The 20,580-nt window shown below is 44.2% G+C and overlaps 4 protein-coding genes, 1 long non-coding RNA gene and 1 other non-coding gene across 12 annotated transcripts in view; 1 reads left to right on the top strand and 5 right to left on the bottom strand.

Moving 5' to 3' along the window:
* LOC137593880 (pleckstrin homology domain-containing family A member 7-like) overlaps positions 1–1,453 on the bottom strand; it is a 62,258-nt gene extending 60,805 nt beyond the window's left edge. For 2 of the 5 annotated variants that reach the window (XM_068312957.1, XM_068312959.1), the window contains exons 1-3: positions 1,269–1,453; positions 1,072–1,148; positions 857–914 (exon numbers count right to left, since the gene is read on the bottom strand). In XM_068312957.1, coding sequence (XP_068169058.1) covers positions 857–914; positions 1,072–1,148; positions 1,269–1,372 — 239 coding nt within the window. In that variant the 5' untranslated portion in view covers positions 1,373–1,453. The remainder of the gene's footprint in view (positions 1–856; positions 915–1,071; positions 1,149–1,268) is intronic. The other 3 variants (XM_068312962.1, XM_068312966.1, XM_068312961.1) reach the window with 2 other exon arrangements.
* LOC137593883 (uncharacterized) lies at positions 921–6,361 on the top strand. Of its 2 annotated transcripts, XR_011035175.1 has the most exons (4): positions 921–1,320; positions 1,992–3,010; positions 4,566–4,714; positions 4,886–4,965. It is a non-coding gene; the product is annotated as an uncharacterized lncRNA (long non-coding RNA). The 2 variants fall into 2 exon arrangements; XR_011035174.1 differs by having other exon boundaries at positions 4,566–6,361.
* Positions 6,362–7,325: 964 nt separating this feature from the next.
* Positions 7,326–10,745, bottom strand: LOC137593881 (protein phosphatase 1, regulatory subunit 15B). Its single transcript, XM_068312967.1, has 3 exons — positions 10,187–10,745; positions 8,511–9,805; positions 7,326–8,066 (listed from the first exon to the last, which is right to left on the bottom strand). The coding sequence occupies exons 1-3, from the start codon at positions 10,347–10,349 to the stop codon at positions 7,830–7,832; spliced, it is 1,695 nt and encodes a 564-aa protein (XP_068169068.1). The 5' UTR covers positions 10,350–10,745; the 3' UTR covers positions 7,326–7,829.
* Positions 10,746–11,080: 335 nt separating this feature from the next.
* rps13 (ribosomal protein S13) lies at positions 11,081–15,518 on the bottom strand. The gene is made up of 6 exons (XM_068312968.1): positions 15,436–15,518; positions 14,892–14,940; positions 14,710–14,788; positions 13,774–13,943; positions 11,513–11,613; positions 11,081–11,156 (listed from the first exon to the last, which is right to left on the bottom strand). The coding sequence occupies exons 1-6, from the start codon at positions 15,456–15,458 to the stop codon at positions 11,123–11,125; spliced, it is 456 nt and encodes a 151-aa protein (XP_068169069.1). The 5' UTR covers positions 15,459–15,518; the 3' UTR covers positions 11,081–11,122.
* LOC137594646 (small nucleolar RNA SNORA19) lies at positions 11,272–11,402 on the bottom strand. The gene has a single exon (XR_011035303.1). It is a non-coding gene; the product is annotated as a small nucleolar RNA SNORA19 (small nucleolar RNA).
* Positions 15,519–17,492: 1,974 nt separating the features above from the next.
* Positions 17,493–20,531, bottom strand: bet1l (Bet1 golgi vesicular membrane trafficking protein-like). 2 transcript variants are annotated; one of them, XM_068313137.1, is made up of 4 exons: positions 20,502–20,531; positions 19,977–20,062; positions 19,728–19,784; positions 17,493–18,855 (listed from the first exon to the last, which is right to left on the bottom strand). In XM_068313137.1, the coding sequence occupies exons 1-4, from the start codon at positions 20,518–20,520 to the stop codon at positions 18,688–18,690; spliced, it is 330 nt and encodes a 109-aa protein (XP_068169238.1). In that variant the 5' UTR covers positions 20,521–20,531; the 3' UTR covers positions 17,493–18,687. The 2 variants fall into 2 exon arrangements, with proteins under 2 accessions (XP_068169238.1, XP_068169239.1); XM_068313138.1 differs by lacking the exon at positions 20,502–20,531 and adding an exon at positions 20,308–20,488.
* Between the last annotated feature and the right edge of the window lie 49 nt (positions 20,532–20,580).

Raw genomic sequence — 20,580 nt, 5'->3', positions numbered from 1 at the left:
GGTTCTCTCCGGGTTCTCCGCTTCCTCCCACCTCCAAAAGCATGCGCTTCAGGTTGATTGGCCGGTCCCAAATTGCCCGTAGGAGTGAGTGTGTGTGTGAGTGGTTGTCTGTCTTTGTGTGTGGCTCCGTGGTGCACTGGCGTCGTGCCCGGAGTGTCCCCTGCCTCACGCCCTATGCCACTGGGATAGGCTCCAGCTCCCCGTGACCCGCTGCGGCAGATATAGCGGTGGTCATGTGACAATGAATGAATTACTGTTAAAAAGCCTATTTGGGTGTAATTCACCGTTTCCACCAGAGGGGGGCGGCAGAGGCGTTCACATCCGCCATAAAAAAAAAACAAGAACAAATAGCAGCTAGCTAGCAATTAACGAGATAAACCTCTAATTTCTGAACAAAACTTTACACAACCTTATTAAAATATGAACTCATGTGTGTGGATAAGTTAATGACAACTTTACAGGTGTCTTTGTTCAAACTTAGAGAGTTATACAGTGTTATAAATAACTCGTATGTTATAATAAACGGCAGCTAGCCAGCTTTTAACAAGACAAACCTCGAGTTTCTTCACAGATTACACAATCGTATTAAAATTAAAAAATATTCTGTGTGTAATAAGTTCATTAACAACTCTACAGGTGCGTGTGTTCAACCGTAGACGGTTACACTGTAAATAAGCGTTAAATAACAAAAATAACAATAACAGCTAGCAGTGAATGGGGTCATTCTAGGGTCAGGCTAGTCCCGTTAACACCCCGCGTAAATCCGAACTGCCCCCCACCTTCCCCCCGGTGGTAATTAGGCATTAGGAGCCATATTGAGCCCCACGTATACGCAGTAATAACACCCTCTCCTTACTTGATGAAGAAACTGGCCCCCGCGTCCGTGAAGCCTTCCTCCCACCCGCGGGGTAGATCTGAAAAACACCACAACACACATCTGGTCACACCTGAACTCCCCCCCCCCCGGACCGGGCCTCGAACGCACCAACTTGGCACCGATAATAATCATGATAAAGTGATCCCGGGTTGATCCCGGGTCCGGAGCACACCTAGCTCCCGTAGCTAGCTCACCTGAGCGGATCATGTGTCCGGAGTTGACCGGTTCACCGGAGCGGGGATGCAGCCAGGTGGTCGTCCGCGTCTGGTCGCTGCCGCGCGGCCAGAGGGGAGAGAAGACACCTGTTACACCACCGGGGAGGAAAGCACCGGCACACAACTCCCGTTAAAGCGACCCGCGGAGCCGCGAACCGCTCCGGTCGTCAACTCACTCGATGAAGAAGACTCTCCCGTCCCCGCAGACCCCGTAGGACCAGCCCTCAGGTAAGGTGTCCCGCCCGAGAGTCGCCGCCATGATCCGGCCCGGATCGTTCATCTCATTCCGGCTCCATGGAGTCTCCTGGGAGTCGGAGCGACGGTCGGGCCGGCGCTGCGTTCAGGAGCTCCCTCCGCGGCACGGACATCCGAGCATCACAACCGGTTGAGGGAAGCTCGGGACTCCGAGTGGAGGAGGCGTTTGAGTTCGTGTTTTAGTCGTTATTTACAGCTTTATAACGTGACTAATGAAATAATGTATGTTTGTTTAAACGCGGGTCTTAATCGAGTTATTGTTGTTGTTGGTGTTGTTGTTATTGTTGTTTTAAAACAAACATATTAAAAATATTACGTTTGTTTAAATGCCGTTTTTAATGGAATTCTTAGTATTATTATGATTATTGTTGTTGCTTGTGTTGTTATTTCAACACAAACAATGTGTTAACAAGATTACTTTTGTTTAAATATAGTGTTAAAAAAGTTATTATTATTATTATTATTATTATTATTATTATTATTATTATTATTATCATTATGACTTGGAAACCGGTTTAAATGCAGTTTTTAATCGCATGATTGTTATTAACATTATTTCATCTAAACTCAAACACTTTTGACACTTATAGATTTGACAATGTGTGAAATTTAACAATCTTACACATGCACTTTTTAATCTTTAGGTTAAAATATCCAATGGTGATGATGAGTCTTGGTCTCATTGGGGTTGAGGAGACCCCCCCCTCCCATCTGCAGTCACACACAGTTTGCTCTGAGTCACGCATCAGGAACTCTGGACTCAGTGGAATTTGGTTTTCCGGGGTGGCTCCATATCCAGGGGACGTGTGGCGACGTGCTTATAGCAACATCCTGATACGTTTTCCACTGCCCTATTATTTCCAGATCCACAGGGGATGAAAACACTTCACCTGACGTGTTGTTAAACTCAGTCTGCAGGAATTCCCTCGACGAAAGCAGCAATTTTCAAATTGTGAGTGTGTGAACAGAAAGACGACGTCGCCATTCATCACACCTTCTTCACGCAGACTCGCCACACCCTGAAGCGTTTTTATACGGCGTTTAACAATAGATCATTAAAGCACACTAAAGACTGTTGGACAGCCCTGAGTCTATTTTTAGTTTCCTTCATGTGTCATTATTTGTTCTTCTTGTCAACTAAACTCCAGCGTTTACTTCTGATTACACGTCTGATTCTGTCCTTCCTGTTTGGGATCAGGTGGCGGCGGCGGCGGCTAATGGTCAAACAAAAGAAACTTCCTGATGAGGTAGACACAGCTGAAGGTCAGGTGGAGGTCAGCAGATAGCGAGCCAGCGGGTGTGTGATCAGGTGAACACCTGATCACACATCACCTGAACAGAAGAGTTCAAATCTCAAAGATGCAAAAAAAAAAAAAAAATCTACTTCAGAAGATACAGCGTAAGATAAGATAAGAAGGGACTTAACGTCTGGCAGAAGCAAACATGGAGCCCATTGGATGGTGGAGCTTGCAGATGATGTCACCGCCTCCTCTGCACCATGGCTTGAGTTTAAATCCCTGAGGTCTTCCGAGGGGGTTAAAGTATAGCCACACCTGGTCTACAGGTGACCCATAGCATATGACTCAGCTCCCCGTCTGACGTGACTGAAGGCGACCAATCTGAGTATCATGGAAATGGTGCAGAGAAAGTGAAACTTTTCCAGGTAAACTTCAGTTATTTAAATTCTCAAGGGAATTTAAAAAAAACACACATGAAGGTCATAAAAACAAAACATGACACTTGGAATTAAAGAACAGTGTCATCCAATTTCTTGCCGACTCAACACAAACAGAAGCAATGATCCCCGTCTAATTCTTGTTGTCTGTCTTTTAAGCGCTAAATTAATCTTCTCTTTCAGCCTTGTGAGAGAAATCTGAATGAATTTGTGACTAATGCCTCCTGCGTCTGTTAACAACGAGACAAAAACCTGCTATGACTTCAAGCTTTCTGTAAAAAATAGACTTATGATGGAAAGATGTGCACAGAAACAGGCTGTCAGGCTGCCTTGTGAAATGCATCACCTGAGGGAAGCTCGTGGTTTCGAGGCCTTTAACCTCTGACGGAATCAGAACGCTCTAGAATCAGTCAGCGTGACGATGTTTCTCTATGGATTGAGACGTCTCATCATCCGTGTGTCAATCACATCAATCACTTCCAATGCCACACATTCAGTTCATGACTGAACAAACACCATAAAAGTGATTATCAATACATTCAGTTTGTCTTACACGACAAATTACACTCTCTGGATGTATTTTGCTATGATTAAGTAATGATTAAAGCTCATTGTGTTCTGACTGAAGGAAGGACGTGAGAAAAGAGCCAAACGTTCAGTAGAAAGTAGAGCTATTTAAAAATGTAGTGAATCAAAGTAAAAGCACACACAGATAAAGTACAGGAACCAGAACTCAAGTTCAAAGATTTATCCATGGAACCGTGTTTTATACCTGCTGTAATCGTGAAGGTGCTTTATATATTCACTTTACTTTAATTTCTACTTTTTGAGACAATCACAGTCAATCATCAGGAAAACCGAGACGCGTCACATTTCTGCGTTCCGCTGTCTCCCTCAAGTGGACATCACGTGTCATCACCTCACAGGAAGGAGAGGCTTCATTTAACCCGAATAAAACCAATCAATAAATCGATCAATCAACTTTTATTTATATAGCGCTTAATGACATCTGAAGACATTTCAAAGCGCTTTACAGATAGAAAGCCAACAATACCATCCAGATCAAATGTCCAAAATTTAAAAAAATTAAAAAAAACACTGATGCCGACCATCGCGATATTTTTTTTTAAACATATTTCTAACATCTTTTCACACAGATGTTCCATCAGATCTCAGTAATCCTAATCAACTAAAAGAAAGAAAAGCATTTAAAGTCAGTTTTTAATAGACACAATATGATTCAGTTTTACATTTGTGTAAGCATTAAGATTACTGACAGCTCATATGCACCTGAAAATGACAAAAACGTCATTTCATGTGACGCAGAGAATAAAAGGTCATTCTTATTTGAAGCACCGTGACCTCTTTGATGTCAGCAACGTTAAACTCCATCACAGTTCCTGAGAGTAATTTATATAAAACTATCCAACAGTTTATAAAGACACTTGAGAGACTCGGGGTCTTTATATGGAACCGAATTCCTGGAAATCACTCCAGGAACTAACATGTCCTTTTTCTTTTCCTTTTTTTTCCATTTACACAGATGGATCTCGGTTTCGCCACACGGTGGCAGCAGAGGCGAATGTTTGTCCCGTACTGAAAATCCATAAGTTTCCCTGGTTGGGGCTGGAGGTGGTCTGCAAATATGTAGGATAAACTTTAAGAAGAAGAAGAGAGTATCAGGAGTTGGCTGTAAGCAGGAAAAATGTTTTAATTCCGAAATTAAAAAGAACAAATTGGAAGATTGTTCTGATTCAGGAGAAGGACGATGTTTTCTCTTAAAATTTGTTAGAAACCACGATAAATGTGAAAGGAGATACTTCCTTATACTGTTCTTTAATTTTCATTTCTCTGTTTCAATAGAGGCCTGGAGTCTCTTCTAAACTTCACTGACCCAGCAAACAGGTCTGACTGCCCCCCCCCGCCCCCGCCCCAGATAACCCTGATAGGGGTCAGAGGTCAGTCCTGACAGGGAACCGGTTACAGCATGTTCCTCACCTCAGCAGGTTCAGAGGTCAACCTTCTGTCCAGGTTAAAGAAGGAGAAGGGCAGAGCGCCCCGCCCTCCAGTAGAACCCCTAACCCTGAGCACATCCTCACCTGTCTCTGTCACTTTAATGGGACTCTACAGAGTGTGTGTTCACACACACACACCGAGCAGACACAATGAACATGTGGAGCTGTAGAATTCACTTCAATTCTTTGACAGTGAAATGGAATAATCCCTTATTGTGATGAATGTACCCCGAATGCCTCACGTCGTTAAACCAGATGAGTCTGAAATAAACCTTCAGCCTTTCTGTCTCCAGCATTTTACCTGAATTTTACCCTTAAAATAAACCTCAGAGAGAGAAAGTTCAAACACATCATCTCTAAATGTTTTATTCCTGGTCAGAATGAACAAATCCACAGTGTGACACACGGGACAGAGTGGGTTAACCAGGAGGTTGTGGGGTTTAATCCTGATATGTTTGTGTGTTCACTGCAGCGAACAACAAACACAAAGATTCCCTTTGTTTTCCTCTGCATTTCATGCAATCTTTCTGTATTAGACACAATAGCTGATGTTGGATTGCATCATCAGCTAATTGTGACTCAGGAGAGACCCTTCTCTGGCGGGCGAGAGAGATGGGTAACCGTGTGTGTGTGTGTGTGTGTGTGTGTGTGTGTGTGTGTGTGTGTGTGTGTGTGTGTGTGTGGCTGAAGACCCGCTGCTGCCGATGCTGCTGCTGCAATCACCTGCAATCCTTTCAACGCCTCACCACTCCTGTCGGTTGCCTGGAGACGGGGTCGCCTAGGCCACAGAAACGATGATGCTGGCAGAGGAGGAGAAGGAGGAAGATGGAGACAGAGATGCAAAGAAAGGAGGGAAGGGAAGGAAGGGAGGTAACGGAGGTGAAAGAGGGACATAGACAAAGACGCGGCGTGCAGGAAACAGACGCTTGTCTCGCCTCACGATAAACACCTTTAACGGCAGCAGTGAAAAACAAATGATGCAAGAAATGTTGGCAGTGAGAGTCTGCAAAAATCTGTTTGATGCACTAATAACTGAACTCAAAGGTCAATAACCAGCAGCAGAATTCAGAAGCAAATATTTACCTCATTAAATTCATCTTTGTAGGTTCTGTAAGAGTAAACACAAAACATTCACTTTGACCTTAAACCTGTAAAAATTGACTTTGACTTTTTTTTATTAAAGCCTGTTTCAATCACACACCTGCGTCTATATTTTGCATGAGAAAAAAAATTCTGGATTTAGCCGTAATTATATAAATTAAAGCTCCTAAATAGAATTTTTTGGAAATTTTTTCTTCACTAATTCGTCAGAAGGTTCCATTACAGCATGAGATCAACAATGAGATTTTTGTGGTCATTATTTCTTGGTTCGATGTCCTCATTTTCAATGTTTTCCTGCTTCCTGGTGAAGCAGACATGACAGGCTGCCAACATGAGAGTGTGTGTGCGTCGTGTTCCTTTTACAACCACTAATGACAACTAGAACATGCAACATGATGGAGGGGGAGGGGGAGGAGGAGGAAGAGGTCAACACTAACAAAAGGACCCACTGCTGGGTTGACACAGCAACATTTTCACAGATTGCTCACCTTTGCACCATCTCTGTGTGTCTGTGTGCACAGGAGGAGGAGGAGGAGGAGGAAGGAGGGAGGAGGGAGGAGGAGGTCTGCTAATTGATTTCATCTCTCTGGAAACTCATTTCATCATCCTCGGTGTTTTTATCTGCTGTCTTACGACAGCCTTACAGCAGTAAGTCTGCATCCCTCTGGGAAATTAGTGTGTGTGTGTGTGTGTGTGTGTGTGTGTGTGTGTGTGTAGACAGAGAGAAGATAATTGCATGAATGTAAATATATGAGAATTATCTACAATTAAAAAAACGGGCTGATAAGTGGTTTTAATGGACTGGATTAATGTGGCGCTGCCATCAGCGCCCCCCCAGCTAAAGCATGGAGCCCTCAGTCAGAACCCCACGCCCCACACCAGACCGTCTAGTTTTAGTGTTTAAAGAATTTGATCATGAAAAGAAAATAAAGTGAAAGCCGCCGCCCCGACAGGAAGTGGTAAAAAGCGAAAAACATAAATATGTTTACAACTGATTCACTAAATAAAGGTTCGTACGGGTTTGAGGGGGTCGGGGGGGGGTCAGACTGCTTGTTGACCTCAGGTTGTTTACAGACATCAACACAAACCCGCTTGTCTTCATATTTGTTACACTGGCTTAAACCAGACGTGAACTCGTCTTCACCACCAGAGCGACGAAGACGAATTAAAGATCAGAGATCGATGAGTCGTGGTGATCAAGTTTATTGATTTGACAAAGCACCTCACATAAATCTGCTACAGACGCTTTGTGGTGAGAAACCGTGACAGAACCAGACGTTTCATTCGTCCGACGGCGCCGCCAGGAAGCAAATTTATGAATCACGTCTCAGTATCACCCCGGTTTCTCACGTCAGCTTCTAGAGACACCAGCGTTATTTATTCACACGTAAAACATTTAAGTAGTAAACAGGTAAACAAACGACATCCAGAGGCCAGAAATCAGGTACATTACCGGCTCGTCAGTGAGTAAGGCATAAAAAAAACATTCCACACGTTACTGCTGAGGTTAGTAGAACAAAGTGTCAGTCAGTGCAACAGTCGCCATAGAAACCGTCTGAGGTACAACGTTGTTCAGCTGGACAACGGTAAAAAACAACAGATAAAAGGCCTAACTTCACATTTCTAATTGGTCTAGATCAAAATCACTGTTGCATTGCAACCAATCAGGAGTCCTCATCCGCACAGGAAGTTCAACGCTCAGCGTCCGGGACTTCCTGCCGCTTCGAGGAACCATCCGCGTACATCCGCGCGCTCTCCCTGTGTGACGGCGCCAGGCAGTAACCGATGGCTCGCTCCGCCGCCTGGATCCGCCGGCGGAAGCGGTCCCGGTCCCGCGCCATCTCTTCCCAGGGTCCTTTGCGAGACGCCTGCTGAGCGAACGTCCAGGACCGCATGACGTGGACGTGGACGAGAGGAGAAAACCGCACCTGTTCGGGAGAAAGAAGAGTAAAGGTCAGTTATGTGCCGAGTCACCGGCGACTGTGATTGGTCGACACGGAGAAGGTGTGGCTTCCCAACGCAATGCATCATCAGAATAAAACCGACTTCCTGTCAGGGTCTGATGTAAAGAACAGAAATAAACCGACAGCCTAGTTCAGGCCATGTGGCTCTAAAGCGCTCTGCTGACTCACAGGAACCACATGACCCGCTTAGTCATGGCAACCAGCAGCGTCGCTAAGCAACAACAAACAACAACTCATCTACAGAGCGGTGAGCGTTCGTTGAGGAATCCACGTTTACCACAGGCCCTAAAGGTGTCATCTCTCCTTAAACACCACCCTCAAGTACCAGGGTGTGATGACATCAGAGACGCTGTGATGACATCACAAGTGTTGTGATGACATCACAGTAAAGGTGTGTTAGAAACTCACCTTTTTTGGGGCAGCCGTGCCGTCCCCCTGTGGAGGGGTCTTGGGTGTCCGTCCAGGTCGGATCCAGGGCACCTGTGTCATTTCTGGGTGGGCGTGACTCTTGACGCATCTCTCCTGCAGGGGGGGTTTGGTGGAGTGTCTGTCCTGCAGGGGGGGTTTGGTGACTTGTGACATTTTAGGCGTTCGAGCCTCCTTTTGACATTTTTGGTACTTTTTTTGTGAGTTTTTCGCCCCGTCAACATCCGTGGCGTCTGGATGCTCCTCACACCGGGGGGGCGCCGAGGTCTGGAGGCACGCCTTGAAGTTAAGGGGGTGGTATGGGTCATCTGTCGAGCAGAGGGATTTCCACAGCTGCTCCTCTTCCTCGTCATCTTCCTCAGACGAAGGCTGGGGGCTGACTTCCTCTTCCTCGGCGACAGGAAGCGGGGCCCGCAGCGTGGAGGTGGGTCTCTCCGCTGCGCCGCTGCCTCGGCTGGCGGTGAAGCACAGGGGGTTGTACGGGTCGGCGCTGCTGAACAGCTCCAGGAGCCGCTCGTTGTCCTCGTCGACGTCAGGGGCCGACCCGTCGGACCCCGCCCAGCTGCTCCAACTGTTCTCGCTGTCGGAGCGGCTGACCCAGAAGTTCAGACCCGGGGGCCCCGGGGCCTCGCCGACCTTTGTGACAGACACATCATCGACATCGTCCGCCGCCTCTCGTTCGCTCTTCCCCATGTTGGCGTTGGTTGAGATGCAAGCTGAGAAAAAGAAGGGGTTGTAGGGATCGCTGGATCTGGACAGGGACTCCCAGAGTGCTTTGCTTTCCTCGCTGTCGAACTCAGCCAGGTTCTGGTCCTCCTCGCTGCTCCAGCTGGAGCTCCGGTCCTCCTCCGAAGCGTCCTGCTTGAAGACTTTCTCACCACCTCTGTGACACGAGTCGTCCGAACTGGCCGCCTCGCCGCTTGAGACGAAGATGTTCCAGTCGCCGGGGAAACCCATCTTCCAGCTGGAGTGGTGTCCCCGAAAGATCCCGTCTTCGCTCCCGGTGGTTCGGGACACAAAGTCGTCCACCAGCCCACAACACAGGTCGTCGGCGCGCAGGCTGGACAGCAGGGCCTCCGCCGTGGACTTCCCGGCGAACGGGTCGCCCACTTCCCCGCAGAAGTTGGAGAGGGGATTGGAACCTCCAACCATCACGGCGTTTTCTCCGTCGAACAAGGAGGAGAACAGGAAGGACTCGGTGGGGTTAGCAGCGGCGCCCATGTGCTGGATGTCATCCGTGATCCGGACGTGGACCTCGAACCGGAACATCTGGAAAACTGGAAAATCAAGAGAATGCAGTTCGATTAGAACAAAAATTCATTGTTTTCACGACAATAAAAGCAGCAAAACCTGAAATTCATCTCCTTCAAACCGAGGGGCTCAAAGCGGACAGAAATCCAACAAGTGGATCAAAACTTTATATAACCGGGGATTAATCAAGTATATAAAATAAAAAAATAAAAAGAACGAGAGCGGCCATTGTCTGGACACACACACACACACACACACACACACACACACACACACACACACACACACACACACAACCGCGATACGTGACGGGTTGATATTGTGGATTTCCATTACCTAGAAATGAGTACTTTAACGGTCCGAGGGGCCGTAAACGCACCACCGTTCGCGGCCGTTGGGGCTCTTACCGGACATGAAGGTGTAGTAAATGACGCTCATCAGCAGCCGGAACTGCTCCCACAACACGGTCAGCATCTGTCGGGTCCACGGCAGCAGCGCCAGCCCTCCGGTACCGAATCTCTCCATCGCCGTCCGCTCCGGAGCCTCGGCGGCACCAACGGTCGTAGCCATTTTTTCCCCCTCTTCCGGAGTCTCTTTGAAGTGGCTGATGTCGAAGAAAATCTCACGTATTCTGGTATTCCTCGTCAAAAACCAACAAATTTCGCTGATTTGTCAGTGACAGACTTTCGTCAGTAAGTTGTCGCTTCATCTTCTGGTAAATGTGCTCCATTGCTACGCTCTTTAGTCAAACGTGCCGTTCAGTGTGCGCCATGTTGCTCCGCTGTGTCGTCTTCATCGTAGTAGGAGTGAATGTGACGCTCCGGCTACACCAGACCGCTGAAATAAACGCTCGTGACGTTAGGCGGCGCTCTGATTGGTCGAGACAGATGTCATTCATCAGGGCTCCCGCCTCCCTTACGTGCCACAAAGCACGCCCACGTATTACGAAATGGATGACGCATGGAAATTACTACAGCTACCAGAAAACCCCAGACAGATCCGGGAACGGCTCAAAATAAACGACTGGAGAATAAAAAGATGGAAATTTTTTAAAAGAGTCAAATTAAACAGAAAGTGATTTTTTGGGGTGGGGGGGGGGGGGGGTGGTCTTTCAGTTTGACCCCCTCAAGTGTTTTTGTTTCATGTTCATGGACCAATGAGAGGTGGGTGGATTGCATCATTCATAATAAACACGATTCAAAAATGGAAAAACTCATGTGAGCCAATCCTTCACGCTTGGATGATCAATAAACTTTCCCTACATACACATTTAAAAAAAAAAAAATTAGACACCTGGACACTTTACAATTCAAATTGTTTTATTAATCCAAAGTATGTAGAGTTTATGCCACCAGAGCAGAGGCTGTAGACGACTCGCTGCAAACAATCAGAAAACAATCCGTTAGATCAAAACTCTATGACTAATGCCAACAATGACAGACGACCTTAGATGTTAATCAATACTGTAGAAACCATTTGATCAAATAAAATTCTCTGTGTGAAGGGGACTGGCAGAGCTGACACCAAAGAGCCAATCTGCTAATTTACCTCCAGCTTTTTTTTCTAGCACACAAGAAATATCACAACTCTCAGTGAGAGAGAGCAGGACAATGAATTGTGCATCCTCCAAAATATGTATTCCCCAAAACAATAAGCTAGTTGTAATAATTTTATCTGCATTATTCATAACAGAAACAGAGGACGCCCAGACGGAAAGGGGAACCGGTACGTACTACTTCCAGTTGGGGGCCAGAACTCTCTTGGTCTTGTAGTAACGGGCCAGCCTGTGGATCCTGCTTTCAATCAGAATCAGGCGGAACTTGGCGTCCTTGTCCTAAAAGCATTGAAGAAATAATCAATGTTTACAATACAATTTCAACATTCCTTGTTATGCTAATCCTGGGACATTAACATTTCAATGCCGTGTTACAAAGCATGAATGTGTTCTTGTGAAACTCGTGTCCATCCCTACTCAGAGCTCCGTCTCTCTGGTTGCCTTCACCACCAACCACTAAAAACACCCAGGCCAAATGACTGAATGACATCATGGACTGGACCCAAGTACTGCTGGCTTTTTGACCCCATCGATTCTCCTCACAGGGTTTAGTGAACAATAGTAAATTTGATATTCTGTCACATAACTGTGACACCACTTTATGTAGGTTTTGTTTTAATCTCCAATGTTGATACACAACATTAGAAAAAGAAAATTCTTTAATATATCCCCTCAGTGGGGAAATTCTTTAACTCTTAATATATCATACACATACAGGCTGGGGAACGAACACACACACAAATGGTGTGTAAACATGCAATTAAGGCAGCCACATAACACTCCAGAAGCAGGGTTCTGGAGGGTTCTTGCTCAAAGGCACCTCAGCAGAGCTCAGGAGATGAACTGACGCCTCTACAGCCACCAGTGCTTTGGTCCACACTGGACTTGAATTTGTCACCATCCGGCCCCCAAGCCCAGTCCCTGTGGACTGAGCTACTGCCGCCCCATGGACAACAAAAAGTTGTTTTTGTTGTTTTTTTTAACTTTGGCACCAAATGACAAACATGAAACCCACCTTCCCCCTCACAGCAGTGAGGGGGAAGGTGGGACGTTTCTTTCTTTCTTGTGGTTCCAGGTCGACGCTCGTGTGGCTGACCGACCAGCACCTAAAGCAGTAATAACGTGTTTTCTTTTGCATCACAACCCCTGCTGTATGTAAATGTCATATTGTTGCGTAAACATAACACTGTAAACGCAACACAATGTTTTCTGTATATACAGTTATTTACGCAATACATGGCACACTTAAAAGCCTTTAAGTTTCTCAAAAACTGACAGTGCGCCTTATGATCCAGTGCACCTTATATCTGGAAAAAAAGGTTTAAAATAGGCCATTCATTGAAGATGAGTTCTCATCCTTCTACCAATAGTGAAAGGATGCTGAGTTTTGAACTACCAGGCAGGAGGCCTAGAGGAAAACCGTAGAGGGGGTTTATGGATGTAATGAAAGAGGACATGAGGGTAGTTGGTGTGAGAGAAGAGGCAGTAGAAGACAGGGTTAGATGGAGGACACTGTTTCGCTGTGGAGACCCCTGAAGGGAAAAGCCCAAAGGAAAAGAAGAAGACACAAGATTAATTCTCAGCTCTCAGTTGTAACCTCAACCCCCACACTGTTGCCTATCTGGTCAGCAGCCCAGACAGAATACACAAGTCTAAGCTGCGTGGCCTCCCCCCCACAGTTACCTGCTGTTTCAGGTGTCGACCACATTTGCAAATTAATTGTAGCATACCAGGCACCATCGGCTAGCAGTGACTTGGCTCTTGAAATTTGAGAAAAGGCTACAGAGTTGTGAGTGCAATCCCTTTAGCGCAGCTCATTCTAACGGAAGCATAATGCAACCACAGCCACGACAGTAGTTTCTATTCTACGTGCCTTATAATGCAATGCACCCTACTCTGGTAAAAACATTTAAAATAGACCATTCATTGAAGGTACGCCTTATGGTGCAGAAAATACTGTACTGTGTATTCATTCATTGTCTATACCGCTTTATCACTGTGGCAGGTCGCAGGGAGCTGGACCCTACGCACTCCTTACATGCAATTTGCATTTTGTTGCTTTGTACGTTTGACATATGCAATGACAATAAAGTTGAATCTAATTTAATCTAACTTCAATTGCTCATTGGGGATAAATAGTTTTTTGAATTGAATTAGCAGATAAACACAAACCTCAAAAACACATCTGTGATCCGTGGCGCATGAGGAAGATCATGTGTTGCACAAAAGTTGTTTTGACCATCACCTGATTCTTTCTTTTATCATACACGTATAATTTCATAAATTTTCAAAGATGGACAGTAAATGCATTTTTTGTCACTCTTTGTTTTTAGCATTTTAAGTGGAAATATCCAACATTTTAAGGCGTGTCCATTGTCAGCTCTCCTCACTGGGCTTAATAGAAATTCTGAGGAAAAAACAGACTATTTTTGTCTTTACCTTTCTGTTTCTCTCCAGATGCTTCCTGACTGCGACAGCCTTCTTGATGAGGTGGTAGAGATCCTCGGGCAGGTCAGGGGCCAGACCCTTGGATTTGAGGATCCTCAGGATCTTGTTGCCAGTGACAAAACGAACTTGTGCAACACCATGGGAGTCCCTCAGAATCACACCTAAAAGTCACAAAAGGGCTCCATCACAAACTGGTTGCCACAGTGTCGCTAGTTTGAAGAAAGTGTTTCTGCATTTTTAACAAATCAATAGTTGATGTTGGAACGTGGACTCCAGCGGAGCTAAACCCACTGAGAAGTTATGTCACTTCAGGGTTTGACTTTTCATGAGAAGATTTACACAGGATACAATATTTATCTTGACAGGTCATTTGTACATATTGCAGATCAGACATCGTCGAATCCGAGCTTTGGTGCTACGTATGGCCTTTAGGTTGGACAATTCCATAAAGGCTATATTGTGATTAGTGCTGTGTGTGCTTTGGCAAGTAGAATTAAAAATATATATATTAAACAAAAAAATATTCAGAATATGAAGTTATGCACAAAGACTTCACCTTGATGTTTTGCCTAATAATGATGTTGGAGTAGCTCCACTAGAAAAGTTTCAATCTTTAACTGTTAGATAAGAGTATAGTTCAAAGCTCTAGAGAAAAAAATCCAGCTACATTCAGGTAACAGTGCTTGGAAACAGGGAATTTATTATCATTTCTTTCCTATAAAATAATAATTTAACCGTTACAAGGCCATCACTTTTTCCATAAATCAATTTCACCCGACCTACTATTATGTAATCCATTCATTGATAAAGCAGCAAATTTCAAAAACTGTTATGGCAAAAATCGAGACTAATACACTGGCTGTAACAGGTTAATACCTGAATTACATATCGATTACATCTGATTAAATTCTGGGGAGAAACACGTACCAATCTGGGAGGGGGTCAAACCCTTCTTTGCCAGCTTGAAGATTTGCTCTTTAACATCATCCGATGTGAGCTTCAGCCACTGCAAACAACATTTCAATGATTACCAACCAAATCACACAGGTCCAGACACACTTTTGTCTTTGCTGATGTTAAACTGTCAGCTACCATCAGTCTGTACTCACTGTGGGGACACTGCGCCTGTAAGGAAGCGCTGACTGGGACAAGCCCTTTCTGATGGGGGGGGGGGGGGGGAAAGAGACGAATAATTATGTTATTATGGGATTCAGAGTTTAATGCAGGAATAAGACATCAGGCGGTGCGTGCAGGTTTTGTATGACCGGCTAACGTTAGTTCCATGATTATGATCACGCCAACAATTTCGTTTTTAAAATTTAAAGTCATGATTTAAAACAAATTACGTTCCCAAAAAAAAAGCTTAAATGTCACATCTGCGATGTGCTAAAGTACAAAGTGTCTACTTTGCGAGCTAAAGACGATTTAGCTTGATCGCAGCTAGCAGGAGGATGTGTCGGCTAACTGTAGCTATCTGAAGACGGACGGTGACCGCCGACGTCACTTTTCAAGTTATTTTCTGGCGTCTTTGTTGACTTGAAGCGCTCGATTTGTTCCTAAATCGTCAACAACATGTTCATGAACCTTTTAGTGCAGCTAAAAGTGAGCAGACGGCATAAATTTGTTGTTAAAAGAGACAGAATCTCAGCTCACCCGGGAGCGTGCATGCGACCCATGATGGCGGTAGAGGAAGAGAGGCCGCACACGAGACAGAAAAGGCTACTTTGCGCCTGCGTCGGAAATGACGTAATGACGTAGAGAAAAGTTTCTTCTTCTTCTTCTAATTTTCGGCAGCGTAGACGATGTACTGCGTGTTACTGCCCTCCACTGGTCGTAATTTTAATCTACTTCAGATTCTTCCATATAGTCCAGATTGCTCTGGAAATCAATTGATGGTTCTCACAGTGGCCAAACAAAGAAGAAATAAAAAAGACTTGAACTTCTAGTTCTGCCATCTGGATAAATAATCTCAGCCTTTCATTGTTGTATTGACGACATTCTAAGAACACATGCTTAACTGTTTCAGGCCTCCCACAGTGACATAAACCTGTGTCATGCTTTCCTATAATAAATAGAGACTGATTTAAACCACAATGACCCATCCTCAACCTCCATAATTTAACAGAGTCCCTTCAGGATATTGAACTATAATGACATTTCCTCTTTAATTATTCCTCTCAGTTCCACTCTTCCTAAAAGGAGATGTTCTACAACTTGCTTATTTAAACTTTCTTTGGCTAAGCTGTCTACTTGCTCATTACCCTGTATCCCATTGTGCCCGGGAACCCAGCAAAATGAGATGTCACTGCCTACCCTTACTCTATTTATTACTATCAGGATTTCATGTACAATGTCAGATTGAGCTTGAGATTTCCCCCCCTTTGATGCCTCCAGGGCAGCAGCAGAATCGGAGCAGATAACAACTCCCCTGGCATTTGTCTCCTCTACCCACCGTAAAGCCCAAAGAAGTGCCATTAACTCAGATGTGAACACAGAGCTTTCATCAGAGATTCTAATACTACATTTTAAATTAAGTTGTTCTACATAGACCCCAAACCCAGCTCCCCTACTATCTGGATCCCTAGAACCATCTGTATATATTAGCAATTTACTCTCCCTAATTGAATTAAGATACATTTGAACACTAGTTGTCATCTCTTTCTTATCTTTCTTCTGAAGAAAACTCATCTCGATGTCTAGCTCATTCATTACCCATGGGGGAATGGCTTTGCACATCTTTTCTTACCCCTACAGGAGTCCACAATATGTCCATACCTTTGACAGTTGTAGCAGCGCAGCGACGGCCTCACGTACCTCCTCACCTGACAGGCCATACTACCAAGAAAAACTCTCCCTGGTAACTCAGTTCCTGCAAATGTTAGCAGAACCGGCGGGTCCCCCCCAGCTCCCTCCCTACTCTTAAACCTCCGTACATTTGTTACCTGTCCCCCTCTAATGTTGTCCAGTATTTCTTTTTCTGACATACCAGCAAACATTCCATAGACCACTCCCTTAACGCCTTGATTCCCTTTAGGAGTTAAGTTTATCTTCTCTACTTTGGTCACCACTTTCCCCATGCTGATAGCATCTTCATACTGCTTTCTATTTACACAATTGATCTTCAACACTCCATTAAATAGAATCTTGGCCTCAAAACCCTATCTGACTCTGTAGTGACGTGTCAATTTGTAAAGGGTTGATTGCCTTGAACCCCGCGTCCCCCGGTTTAGCTCCCTTAACTCTGAGCAGCACTGTGAGTTCTTCAGGACTTTTAACTCTCCTCTGCTTCTCTGGTACTTCACCTTCCTCCCCAGGAGCTCCTCTCTTCCTGAGCACCTGGTGCCACAGTCACCACCGCTCAGAAAAAAATTGACGTTCTTGTTTGTTAAAATTGTCGTTCCAGTTTTTTTGGATGAGGCTACATAAAGAAGCGTTAAAATAAGATGCACACACACAAATTTCTATTGATAATTTATTTCAGTTTTATATCTGTGAATCATTCATTTTAATTCTGTACGTTTATTTCCTGTTGAGTTTGTAAATATTTCATGCTCTAGTTTTTAAACTCTGGGACTACAGACTTTATTAAATAGCGTTTTTTATTAAATTATGTTCGCTGTTTATTCTAATTACATTTCTATTCTCTTAAATTTAATCAAAATAAAATGTTTGATTTCAAAAAAAAGTTTAGTACATAAGATTTAACTGAAGACTGTAGAAACTTATTTTAATGAGACATATAATGCCTGTAAATAAGCATGTAAATGAGAAGGATTCCCCCCAACAGCTTAAAATCCATAACACAAGTAAAAACATTCATTCCACATGTATGTTGTGGCCTGTTGATGGAATGTAAACACATGAAGAAACAGATTTTAACCGTCTTAAACCTTCCCTTCACATTCAGCAGTACAGAAAGATGGGCTGTTGACCTAAACAAGAACAAAATATGTCTATATAAATCAAAAACAGAACAGATATTGTGACTGTTTTCATACAGCCTCGTCTCCAGTCAACCACCTGCAGGATCAGTAACACGTCACTGGATGATTACCACAGATATCTGCTAACACAACATTTAGTTTATTAACATTAAGGTAAAAAAAGGATCAAAACTTTGTTGAAACCTTTAACACACAGTAACCTCAACCCATGTACCAAAGGCCATCAATAACAGCTTGCATTATCATCTGCTACACAAAAAAAATCACATTTTACCGCCATATAATTCTATAATTGTTATTTGTCTTTGGCTACTTCACAAGTTATTATTTTATACCGAACATTAAGCATCGATCAAACATTGACCTCCACTCTCAATGGAACATCAGAGAACGCTCAATGTTTTATTGAGATTTAATATTTTTCTCCCTGATTTCACCATAAAACTAGACAATATTTGAAAATGATGTGATTTAAAGGAGCACGCTTAAAAATATATCTTTAAATCTATAGTATATGTTTCAGGAATTTTTATTATTTCTATCTGAATGGAGAAGCGACATCTCAAAACCTCTTTTGTGCAGCTGGCATTGAGACACCTGAGAGGTGACGGCTGCTTTGTCAGGAAATGTACATTTGTCTCTCAATGAACAGGTGAATCTGGCGGCAGTGAGATATCCGTTCCACCTCTCTTTGCTCACACAGGTAGGGAAAAGTCAAGAAGGTTTCTTAAATTAGACCCGCGCACCTTTCCTATGACAACACCCATTGCTGTTTACCGCTGACCCCGCCTAATCTTCCTATTGGTCACTTCAACAATTCCACATGTTTGTTTGGGTCCATTCTTGTTTGATTTCTCACTTTGGTGCATTTTAAGACATCTTCTTCTCTTCAGGAATGACGTCACAGTTCATCATCTGAGCCTCGCATCAGGTCCAGCTTCTACAGAAGCTGGTTCTACTGCTAGCGCTGAATCCTAGAGATTAGGTAGTAAAGCAGGAAGAAGCCAGAGACCAGGCCCACAGAGACGTAGCAGAGGATGCGGCGGTTGTCTCTTCCCGACCGGACCATGGTGGAGAAACGTTTCACGCTGCCGGTGAGCAGACCCGTCGCACTCATGAAGTTTGAGTCCTGCAAGTTAAAGAAGAAACGATAGGAGAGTGAGACACACAACAACCAAACAACCATTTCAATTGTGCTCTTGGTCATGTGAACTTAAATCCTGAACAGATGAATAGTCATATTCAACACAAACTTAAAAGGATGAGAAAAATTAAATTTTCTGTGCTGGCCATGATGTGGAAGATGAAAATGATGAAGATGACCTAATAAGGTTTCAGGGCCATGGATAAGGGCCAATCACACCAACATGGCAACAGGATTTAGCCTGATGCTAATGCTAATGGTCTGCAAAACAGAGTGGAGAGAGTAGAGTAGGACTTTATTCATCCCTTCAGGAGGTTCCATCAGGGAAATTAATTTCTCCGTCACATTACACACAGCACAGTGAGAAAAGACACACAGAAAGTAATGCCAACACCAAATAGAAAGAGTAATAAATAAATACCCACCAGATAGAGAGAATAATAAATATTAAATAACCCACCTAATAAAAAGATATACAAATACAAAGACATAAATGGGCTTAGGAATAAAGGGCATGAATGAATAAACCTGGATAGGCATGGGTAGTGTGTGTATATTGTTTACATTATACACGTAACATTAACACCCATCGATTCAGATTTCACGCGTCATGTTAACATGACACAGCACATCTCAGACTCAGTGAACAAATTGCTCTGACCTGTTCACTCAGTGTGGACATCAGTAAGGATTTGATTCAGTAGAGGAAGAGATGTAAAAACCAGATTGGGGTGGACCCCCAAACAAATTGCCCCCTGATTGCATAAATCGTGTGTGTGTGTGTGTGTGTGTGTGTGTGTGTGTGTGTGTGTGTGTGTGTGTGTGTGTGTGTGTGTGTGTGTGTGTGTTTTAATGACCATGCCATCCAGATATTCGTTCTGATCGTCTGCTTCTCTGTCGATGTCGTACGCCAGCTGTCAAAAACAAAAGCAGGTTTCATCTCGGCCGTCTTGAGGGAAAGTGAAGACTTCACATCACTAGATAATCATTCTAGCGTGGAATCACACACAGAAGAGCAGATTTTTTAAAAAAATGATCACAAGTCAACAACATGAAGACATCTATCAGACATGAAGATGAAGATGGTGGCTGCTGGTTGGACTCACAGACTTCAATCTGGACACTTTGGAGGCCAGGTTCTCAGCCAGCCGCTTGTTCTCAGCGTCCAGCATGTCATCCACAGAACTACGATCTGTAAACACAGGATGTAAACAAATAAACAACAAAGCAACCAGATTCAATCAAAACAGAGGCTTCCAGACCCGAAGCGTCTGTCTTAGAAAAACTGATGTTTTCAATGTTGTTTTATTTTTTATGGTTAAATTAATCCACTTCACTTTAATCCTGTAAACGTTGCGCCCACTAGTGATTAATTCACGAATAACTCGTGGGGTTAGCACGTTAGCATCAACCGTAAAGCCCAGAATCCACCCAAACCCGAACTAGTTAGCTAGCATGTTAGCTTAGCCCCGAGCTCCGCTTTTAACCGCTAACGACCCAGACGCCGATCACAAAGATCGATCGGTCGATGACGTCACCCATCGATCAGGTAGATGGTCACCGCCGCAGCCGAAAAGAGAGTTGATCAGTGAGCAATTTAGAAAGTGGATACGTGTCAAAAACAAACATACCTCTCGTCCAGTCCGCCATGATGGGAAGTGACGTCACTGTCAGCTGTTAATACGTATATGTCACGCGCGTGAGACGCGA

The sequence above is a fragment of the Antennarius striatus genome, chromosome 4 (assembly GCF_040054535.1).
Source record: "Antennarius striatus isolate MH-2024 chromosome 4, ASM4005453v1, whole genome shotgun sequence".
NCBI classification, from domain to species: domain Eukaryota; kingdom Metazoa; phylum Chordata; class Actinopteri; order Lophiiformes; family Antennariidae; genus Antennarius; species Antennarius striatus.
The sequence above is the reverse complement of the archived record's forward strand: the minus strand, read 5'-3'. Positions and strand labels throughout refer to the sequence as shown.